General features: G+C 38.3%; 1 protein-coding gene across 7 annotated transcripts in view; it reads right to left on the reverse strand.

Moving 5' to 3' along the window:
- diaph2 (diaphanous-related formin 2) overlaps positions 1-11,310 on the reverse strand; it is a 470,900-nt gene that overhangs the window by 232,164 nt on the left and 227,426 nt on the right. For all 7 annotated transcript variants that reach the window (XM_046031243.1, XM_046031244.1, XM_046031241.1 and 4 more), the window contains one exon: positions 7,080-7,174. In XM_046031243.1, coding sequence (XP_045887199.1) covers positions 7,080-7,174 — 95 coding nt within the window. The remainder of the gene's footprint in view (positions 1-7,079; positions 7,175-11,310) is intronic.

An 11,310-nucleotide genomic window follows, 5' to 3' on the forward strand; every position in this document is an offset into this window, starting at 1 on the left:
AAAAACCATCACTTCTGTTTTTTTATCATTAAAATTTAAAAAGTTCAGAGCCATCCAGGCCTTGATGTCGTCGAGACAATTGAGTAGTTGTCCAACAGTGTTATCATTTTTCTTTTTAAGAGGTACATTAATCTGACTATCATCTGCATAACAGTGGAATGAAATGCCGTACTTTCTAAGTATGGAACCAAGTGGAAGCAAATACAAAGAGAAAAGTAGAGGGCCGAGGACTGAGCCCTGTGGGACCCCACACAAGAGAGGAGCAGAGGAGGATATAAATTCACCTACGCTAACACAAAAAGTTCGAGCCGCTAAGTATGACCTAAACCACTCCAGTGCTATGCCACTGATGCCCACCCACTGCCTTAAACGTGAAATCAATATTTCATGATCCACTGTGTCAAATGCAGCAGTTAAATCTAAAAGCACAAGGATAACACAGTCGCCAGAGTCAGTCGCTAAAAAGATATCATTAAAAACTCTTAAAAGAGCAGTTTCGGTGCTGTGCAAGGTTTTAAAGCCGGACTGGAAAACCTCTAGTATTTTATGTTCTTCCAAAAAGGCCAATAATTGACTGTGCACAATCTTCTCTAAGATTTTTGAAAGGAAGGGCAATTTGGAAATAGGCCTGAAATTAGCAAGAACTGACGGATCTAGAGCAGGTTTTTTAATCAGAGGTTGAACTACTGCATGAATTAAAATTTCAGGGACCACAGTACAAGCTTTAGTTACAAAAACTGACTTAAGAGTAACAAAAGATATGTGAATAGTTTCAACATTCTTGCACTCACCCCCACTTACATGACAGTCTTTCCACCACATAATTTCTTTGGGATTAAATGCTGGTTTTAAATAGATACTGTAGGTTAGGTGCACAGGAAAAAACTTCCCAAAAAGCTCAACAGAAGAAAATCCTGACAAGCCCAAAGGCATGAACTAGAAGTGGGTACTTTTTTAATGATGATGATTTAAATGACTTTTTTAAATGAAGTTACACACCGGTGTAGCAGAAGTCTGACTCGGAATAACTACTGATTTATATGTATATCTTGATTTAACTTTTGAACTTCAGTGGCCGACTTAATACAGCCCTTTGTGCTGATGCGTTCGCTCTGATCCACTGAGGTCAATGTAGCGATGAGCTTTGATGTGACATGGTTAAATTAAAAATGGGCCACAATTGGACATCATGATGGAGGTAGAAAAGCTGATTAAACCATAAAAAGCTTATATTTGCCTGGGGGCATTAGAAGAGGGTACACATGGATTGTAGGAAATTTAAGAATTTGTAAACTGTAATCACAAAGAACAATTCCCTATGATGTGCCAATTAGGCAACTAGGGAACACAAGGTAGTCTAGCAGACGTATTGTACAAGAAAAATAAGAAAAAAAAAGTGGCAAGACAAAAGACAAAGCTTGGAGAGCTTGGAGAGTCTGGAGAGTACACTTGCAAAGCATTAATCTAAATTCCTGGAAACCAATACCACTTAATCCCTCCTACAGTAAGTAAGAAATCTTCCTAACGACGTCTTGGACACAGTTCCTCCCAGAGATTGCAAAACATGTGTAATACAACAATAACAACATTGTCAGCCACTTGTAGTAATTTAAAAATTTCACAGGGACCTTTACTACAACAGAAAAGGGTTTCCTGCAGTGTTTTATCGTTAAAATGGGCCAGCTTAGTACAAGTTTTCAGCCACCTTGAAAAGGAAATCCCAACAAAATATGTTGTAATTGGACTGAAGCAAGTATTTTGATCTAAATCACAACAGTTTGAGAACATACAGTAATTTAATTGACAAATTTCACAAACAAATAGTGAAATGATTCAGTACATAAATACTTTACATAAATATTTCACTTTGAATGTGAACATTACTTAAGTAAGCAGAAACACTTCAAAATGTTCTCGTAATCTCTTATTTGTAGCATAATGATGAATAGCATATCAATATATGACAATACAATAAAATATAATTTCTCGTTATTTACATTACTTTCCACTTCACATTACAGTTGCTGATAATTTAGCGCTGTCACTGCTTCCACTCATCTTCATATTTTTATATGGTTAAAAAACAAAAGTAATATAGTAATGAATACATCTAATAAGAGACACTCAACGTATTACATCATATCAACTTTGCCAGTGAACTACTGTGAGCAACCACCTACCATACCAGTTAATTACACCATAAGCTATTCAAGTTTACAAGTGCTTATTAATAATCTGGCCATTGTTTGGCCTCCTTGTGTTCCATTGGCAGGGACTATAAGGGCATGGGACCATCTTTATGCCAGTTAAGCCTTCTCCCCGGGGCAAAGAGGCTGTGAGGGACTTTGAGAAATTAAAACACTAAAGGAGAGTCAACTTAAGTCACACAGCAAGGTCACTGGCATAGCCACGTCATGATTTAAACAATGTGAGTGAGGTATAAGTATAAGCATTTAGCCAGGGTGCCACTAAATAGAACTAGGGGCAGTGGACGTCCTGTAGTCAGTGCCAAACTAAATGCAAACACATGCAACCAGCACCCTGAAGCGCACATGCCTGACTCGTTCCCACACAAACAAGGTCTACAAAACATCCCCCTGACGCTTTTGTTGCCAGCCAACAATAGCAATGAATAGCTTTGTTAGGCTGTCAACCCTTTAAAAGCAGACCTTTGCCAAGCTTTCTGAGGCCCAATCTGTTTTCACAGAGACAATGTTCAGTATTATTTTTCATTGTCTTCTTCATCTCATTGTTATAGAGGCTATGGTAGCGGGGTTGCTCTGATATAGTTTTGAATTTGATGAAGGTGACCTGATACAAAAGTGACCTCTGTCCACCAGCACTATGAATACTGTGGGGCAAGTGAGGAGGAGAGACAAAGAGCAAGAGAGAGATTGCATGCAAACATGTGTGTGTTTGCACTTGCACACATGTATTGGCTGGATGATGAAAGTGACAAAATTTTCCAGGGACTAGAAGACAGAGAAGATAACTGACACGTCTAACCATTTGCATGTACTATACGTATGTTTGTACGCTGGGTGCATGGGGATGAAAATAAGTGTAGAATTGCAAGGATTTATATGATGTCTGGATGAATGGTGAGAGCCACGACTGTCTGCCAGCATTCAGGGATGTGTACATCATCTCTGAGGCGCTGATGGGCCCTAATGCAGAATAAGGAGAGCCAATCAACTCCTATCTATCCACTCTGCCAGGGTGACACATTGTAGGGGTACTTCAAGGCCAGTGCACTGTCACATTCTGCTGACAAATCATTACATTAGACATGTCGACGGAGAAGGAAGATAATAAGATTGAGTTACAGAGTTTTAGATGCATTGTGAACACCTCCTGCTTCCTTGATTCCTTCAATTTCCACTGTTCCTTCCATTTATCAACTCCCTGCTTGCTTGTCACTCGTCTTTGCAAAATAATGCCAAGGCACAATTTTAAACTGAGCTGAGTTTTGAAGTGGTATATTTTCCTGTTGTATCAAGTGCTACGAGACCAGTGAGCCATTGTACTCCATCAGTTTACATGTATACAGGAGAGATTTGTGGAACTGCCAGGTTCATCACTGTACAGTTCATCACTTTCTCAAGGCTGGAGTGTTCATTAATGGCTATTAGTGTAAAGTGATAAAATGCTAGGTCAGTAAGAAAAAAGCATGGATGTCAAACCAGCATTATATTTACCACAGTTGTTATAAAATATGAGTAATAAGATTTCACAACTGATAGTGATACCTCAGTAAAGGTTTTTTTTTAATCAGAAACTACTTAGTATTTTGACATTAGCCATCACATTTGTCATGTTCCATTAATAAGTAACTTGTGCTTGGCAAAGCTATTGTTTATTTCTTTTGTGTGTGTGTGTGTGTGTGTGTGTGTGTGTGTGCAACAGGTGGCACCAAGCTATCAAAACTGTGAAAAGTAACAGCTAGAAGAACACACTATTAGTTAAAAATGGCTGATCAAAAGCATTATATGTTTTATCTTGGATCATATTTCATCTTATTTAAATAAGTTTCTTTCAATCTTTTCTTTTGTTTCCCATTTTAAATCCATTATTTTTTTTAAGTTAGGTGCACATAACCCCCGACTCATTCTAACATTAGTAACATGCCAAATGCATTTCCTTGCCCAAGCCATGCAGCCACATCTTTTTACGCTTTGTGTGTGTGCAGTTGTCCATGTGGATAAATGGTGATTGGCGTGTGGCTGAAAGTGGGTGGTGTAGAGTGATTAATCAGCATAATGAGTGTAGATGAGCACTGTGCAGATGGAGCCCACACTCAGGACTGTGTCACCCAGCAGGAAGTCTCTTTGCTCCCCTTCAGTGCCTGCGTATAGCTGTATAACTGTATTTCTTAGGCATGTTTCACTTGCTTCCCTGTTTAATTTGTGAGATCGCAGCTCATTTCTGCATGCTTTTGTTCAATATCATCTAACTCATATCCGAAAAGGATGTCTAAGTATACAATCAGTGGCATTTTTATACAAATACAATTTAGTCATGTATTAGTTTCACTTTTCTTTCGAAATTGTATGTCAATACTGTGTACATTCAGAAAACATGTTTATGCTGTTGTAAAGACAAAAACACAAATACAAAACCTGAGTTTTCTTTTTCTTCAAGAGAAGTAAAAGCCACCCTAGCAACTAACTGAAGATCAGTTTTCTGAAAGATAATATTTCATAGACAAATAATAATAAAACAATCTTTGACTGATATTGCAAAGAAAAAAGCAAAGGTTCTAAAAAAGGGGGAATCACCTCCTTATAAGTCCTCCTCCTCCCAGAATTGCATGAAAACATTTCAAAATAATAATAAATAAAGTCCATAACTTGTCTATGGATTCAAACATACATGAAATAGAATTCAAGTGTTTAAGGCCCTTGAAGTAAATAACTACAAATTTAAAAATAATTTAAATGACTAAATGTAGTGCAATCATGTATCAATCATCAATCAATAAATCATGCATTGCCTCCACTAGCTTTCCCGATAAAGAGGCACAATCAGTATGTTACTGTATGATAATAAATTAATGAGCACATTAAAAAGAAGAAAGACATAGCCTACACTGCCTCTCAAAAGCTTCTGTAAAGCCTTCATATTTATATTTAATCCCAAGTGATCCATATGTTGTAAATATTCTAAGATTGTAAAATATTTGTAAGAGCAAAGGTACAGTTGTATAACTATTGGTGTATTCACTACACACAAAGGTGGGGCAAACACTGACACAGTACATGGAAGTAAATATAATTTTTTTTCTTAGAGTATTGTCCTAATAGTTCAGTCCAGGCGTTACTTTGTCTTTAGCATCATTATCTAACCAGCAGTGACACACTTGCCAGATGTTGGCTCCTTCTGCACCGATAAGTTAACTCAGCTGGTCCTCCCGTCTCCCCCTGGATTTGGTGACATTAGCTTGGTTCCCAGATGCTTATGCTGACTCACACACTTGCTCTCATGAGTCTTGTTGAGCCTTCCTCTTTTTTAGCAGGCTCATTGCTTCACATTTAAAGAGGGAAACAGAAGAGGTACGGGGAGGATGGACGGGGGCGGAGACGGAATCCCTCACAAAGAGGTGCAAGCATGTGGCAACTAAAACATCCATTTTTGTCACTTACGCTATTGGTTCACAGTGAATATATTTTAAAATTGGGAACAAAAGGAACTTGAAGGTTACAGCAGATGTCTGTATCATAGTAACTGCATCAGTGGGAAAATGCTTAAATGTCTTGAGTGTTTGTTCGTTAGGTTGGGCCATTATTTCCACTTTTCAAACTCTGGCTGTTGACTATTGACCAACTTCCAACAAAGCAACCAACAGCAGCTTGGTTTGTTTGATGGTAGCTGTTTGATGGTGGATGGAGTGGTTTACTTTTCATGTAACCCAACCCGACTACTGTAAACCAGTCAAACTATCTGTATGGTGCTGTGTGCAACAAGGCCTGGTGTGGATGCTGACCTGCTAGCAGATACACACTATTTCTACTTTGCTACGGAAAGGCTGAAGGTTGGAAAGGGTCAACACCTTAAATTTCTTTCTCCTTTACAAAGCAGAGGGGGATCTGCCATCTCATAACATACTGTCTATATTTTCTGCCAGATTGCCAGCAAATTAAAGGTTATCAGAGCTCAAAATAATAGTCCTGCAGGGCAGCTCTCTAGATAGGCCCCATCTAAATATATATTGCCTCACCACCTTTTACTAGTGTCTTGCATCCAAGCAGGTGGGAGGAAGCAGATTGGCTCTTGTGCAAGTGTTTGTTGATAAGCCATGTGGGAAAGGACATATATATCTGGTAAAGGTAATGTTTTTTATGGATTTATTTTTACAAGGTAGGAAAGACCTCTGGACTTAAGCTTGAAAGCTTCACTTGAACGATGCCGCTGCTCGTTGGGAAAGAAAAAAAATATAACATTCTTGCAAACACTCATGCACGCAACATCCCATATCACAGCCAAGATTATAATGAAAATCTTCCATTTGCTGCTACTGATACACCACCGATGTCTGGCTTGCAATAGAAACAAAAGACAGTAGCTGTGTTGGTTCTTAACACAGTGCAAGAACTATCAGTACAACTGAGGCCCTACATGCAGCTTTACCTCAGATGCACTTGCCCTGCATTCAATTAATGCTTTCTGAGACAAGAAAAACAGAAATAAAATGGAACCAAAAACAAGCAGCCTTTAGGAAGCTCATCAATTATGGTTTAAGACAAAAGCAAGAGGAAAGGAGGGTGGAGTTGGGGAGCCTTTGCCAAGCCTTGTCCTTCATCATCCATTATAGTAAGATGAATGGGGGGTCTCTGTGGTCCACATGAGAATGAGGAGACTGACTTGTGCCAAAAACAGACCATACTAGGTTTAAAATGGAGTCACCAAGCTATTCACCAGACACTGAAATATAAAAATCTTCTTTCCATGTGAAATTGTAGAGAAAGTCAGTCTCAAACACACACAGACACACACACAGACACACACCTTTCAGTAAGAAAAAATATGTGTATCGTGTGTGGGAGTCAAAAAACTAACACCACGCTGAACATCAGTCTTACCTGGATGAGTGATTCGCTCAGTCTTTCCTCGTCTACCTCCAGCACAATGTCCCGGATCTCTTCATAAGGCAGGCGGAACGAGCCCAAGAAAATTGCTGTTGTGATGGAGAGAGAAGAGAGTCATTTCCTCTCCTTTTTTTATTAGACTGCAGGGTTCAAAAAGACATTTCAGCACTCATCGCTCCTCAGACAAAATGACCACAGACCTAACTTGTCACTAGGAAAAACTAATACACTTTCTGCCCCTCACCAGGATAGTTTGTGTCTCACTGACAAAAATTGGGCAGGAAAACATCAAGACTAACAAGTAACAGTGAAATATGCCAAAGTATTTCTGAATCTCAATTGTTAATAAAAAATATTAACCATAATAATACAATAACATAACAAAAACGACAATAATAACAATAAACAGTTTTACTTACACATGTGTTAGCAGTAATGGTGTCATCTGGGGAGACTATATGGTTTTGTTTGGGTGCATACAAAGAAGTATACTAAATTTGCCTCAGGGGACAGCCTAGTGGGTGTTTTATTCTCCACGTGGGGTGCCTACAGTGGAAATTGGAGCTGATGGTGTATCCAGGTGGAAATCACAGGTGGAGGTTTGGTAATGAGTTAGAGGAGAGTCACTCAACAGCTGCTATACTGCTGCAGCAGGGGAACCTGATGTCTGTATTTGACGTGCAACAAACGGAGAGGCAGTGCATCTTTTTTTTCCCCCACAGTCTATTACTATTTATTACACAGACTATTATGTGCAATAACTTAATACATAGTCATGACATATCATGGCTATAGGTTTATTCATGTAACAATGGACTTTCTAGCTTCCCTGTGTCACATTTCAGTTGAAGAGAAAGTTGTGCTATCTAGACTCTTTTTCATCAAAGGGAACATGTCATCCCTGTTTGTTGTCTAAACACTATACATTTATTAGTGTCTCTTCAATATGTCCACTATATCTTATATATGAAACCAGCAGCTGGATACAATGTTCTCTTGGGGGTGGGTTGTCATAAGCAATACTGGGAGATAAAATCCAACTTTTGCTGCCATCTAGCAGGTGATTTGTTACCTTACTAAGGGATGGGTGTGGTCATCGTGTACCTGTAAGGTTGTTTCCTGGGTGCATACTAGCCTGTCTGTGCTAAAATTAGCAAAGTGGTGCTGGCAGAGGTGTATAAATGCAACACAACAAAATGGTTTGGTGCACACTTGCACCTGCACATCCACCTGGCAAGATCAATTATTAGATGTTGGTCAAGACCACTGGCCTATTTTTGTGGCTTTAGATGCTGGAGGTGCACAGAAGGGCAGTGCACTGTAGGGCTGTCTGACTACCAGGGATCAACTGTCACTGCAAACAAATTCAAATGGCCTTCATAGTTAATTATTGGTTTTCTTCTTTAAAGACGCCGTACATCACATTTGACTCCCGTGTATCATGTGTAAATCCAAAAATTGCATTGTATTGTAATTTCTTTATTTAGTGATGGAGGTGAGGAAGGCATTCCACCGTTTAGAACAGGTGCATCTCTGCAACCAAGCTGTGGGACGCAGCGGTTTGGCACAGTTTTAATCAAGTGGAGGATGAGTGGGATACCTACTTTTATTATGGAAATTGTTAAAACTAAACAATTAGATAGAATTTACATTAGTTGTAGTAGGCTGCCTTGGCAAGTCATTGTGCTTATAATTAGTGAGTTTTTACAAAGCATCTTACTATCACATTTGATCCTAGTGCACACATATACTGTACACATGCCAAAACTTGCACAAACAAATTTTACATTTGCCTCATTCACTTTGAATTCTTCAACAACCATATTTTAACAAAATTGAACAAACACACACACACACACACACACACACACACCAGCATTTACATTTTTCTTAAAACATTTTTAAATTTCCCTATAAACTTAATTGAACATATTCTAAGCTAATTTTTGTCAAACTTAAACGAAAGTATACTTTTCTGCATTGTCTACATCTTACAACTTCTAGTGAAGTCTGCTTTCACAGGGCATGTCTGATCTAACTTCCCACAGAGTATCCTTTCCCTTACTGACTTTAAACTTAAAGCATGTGAAAGTGATTGTGTTATTAAAGATTTAACAAAAAAAATATTTATACACTATAAAAAATATCCTATCCTATAACTTCTCAAGGCTACAGATGACTCACTGATTGCTGATGATAAAAATATAGTTTACTCAGTTATAATTAGGGCTGAACAATTGATTGAAATCGTACTGAAATCGCAATATGGCCCACTACAATTTTCAAATCGCTGGAGGGGCAACATTTGTTAAAGATGAAATTTGTGTCAAAATGTAATTTTAAATTAAATATTGTCATGCTGCAGAGATGTCATGGCCTACACAGCATACTACAGACTTAAGAAAATAATAATAATAATAATAATAAATTGCATTTATATATCACTTTTCCAAGTACTCAAAGACGCTTAAACATGCTAAAAAGAAATCATCTTTGTTTGGTACAGATCCCTACAAAAAATCACACCACAAAAATTAAATATCTTTTTCAATGAAATGAGAATAATTATTTTAAACTGATCACTCCCCCCAATATCGCAAATCATCAGCAATTACAATATCAGTCAAAAGAATCTTCATTAGATTTTTTTTTTTTTTGTTCATTTAGCCCTAATTATTATTATAGATTGCTATCTTCTTTCAGGTCTGCATTCAATGCAATCGACCGCTCTTATTTAATTGAACAATAGAAAAATGGATCATCATTAAGAACTGAGCTTGTGTGTCTTTAACCAGCTCGATGCTCCTCTATAGCGTGGGTCAATTAATTTAACCAGAATCATGTACTCTCAGTTTTAAAGAGTCCAAATATTTTCATTTACTACTTGGTCTTGAGGTTCATTTAACTCACAACTTTGTCCACTTACAAAAAGGAAACTGCCCACAATTTTGGTCTAATGTTTGTCTCCAAATTTTGCTTTGGAAACCAGGTGACTAGGGTAATGCAGGATCACAGTCAAAATGGTTTTCTTAAATTCACTGTAAAAAAAAAAGTAGTCTATCCTCATATCTTATCTGATTTTGACTACTGTAATTCTCTTTATTCAAGGCTTAGCCACAAGTCAAACGCTCACAAACAGACATATAAGTAGACACAATTTATCAGACAATGGTATGCATAATCATTATACCAGAATACATAAAGTGGCACTGATATCACAACCATTCAGCCCTGTTACCCATCCCAGTCACTGAACCTCCAATACATGAAAATTAAAAAGGGAACTAAGAGGATTCTGCAGAAGGCATCGAATATGATCTATGATGCAGTGGCATGTGTGAAGGCAACTCGCAACTGTGTAGCTGCGCAGGACCACATGTCGCCCACCCATTGCCATTGTGGAGGTGAGATCTTCTACACTTATTTTTGCTTCCTGCCATATTCAAAGCCCATCTGCTGGGCTTGTAATCAAAGATGGCAGGGACACCTATCAACATTGTCACAGCCCATACACAAGTGCAATTACAAGCGCACACTGGCACATTCTCAAATGCGCACACATGCTCACACACACATATACACACACAGACACAGATGTGCCATCCTTATGTTCATGCCACATGCCCCTTTCTGACATGAGACCCCGATATTTTCCCTGATGACCTCATTCATCTGGCCTCTGTTCATGGAAGATGCAAGAATATAAAGCCTCCCTGCACCATTGCAAGATATCACCAGCACACAGGAAGGGAATTGGTTGGGAGGCACATAATTATTAATATTTCTGTGATTTACAGGCATTTATTTTTTAACATTCTAGTTTGCTTCCAGTCCTCATCCACAGTGTACAATGAATCTATCCACCCAAACATGCACTCATCCAAGTCTACAGTACGACATTGCATACCCCTCTACTCGACCTTTAAATAGGAAAGTTAAGGAAAAAAATGTGGATAAACAAAGATGGTCGACCTATAATCTTAGAATTTGACATGCATATTTCATGAGGTGTTATCATCTACATTGTATCTCTGAAGTAAGGAATATTAAGGCTGCAGATGAAATCCCAAAGAGTTGGGGAAACCATCTGAATGCTCTACCAATCAACACAATATTGCCAGCAGTATATACACTCACCTAAAGGATTATTAGGAACACCATACTAATACTGTGTTTGACCCCCTTTCGCCTTCAGAACTGCCTTAATTCTACGTGGCAGTGATTC

This window comes from Micropterus dolomieu, linkage group LG19 (assembly GCF_021292245.1).
Source record: "Micropterus dolomieu isolate WLL.071019.BEF.003 ecotype Adirondacks linkage group LG19, ASM2129224v1, whole genome shotgun sequence".
In the NCBI taxonomy this organism is placed as follows: domain Eukaryota; kingdom Metazoa; phylum Chordata; class Actinopteri; order Centrarchiformes; family Centrarchidae; genus Micropterus; species Micropterus dolomieu.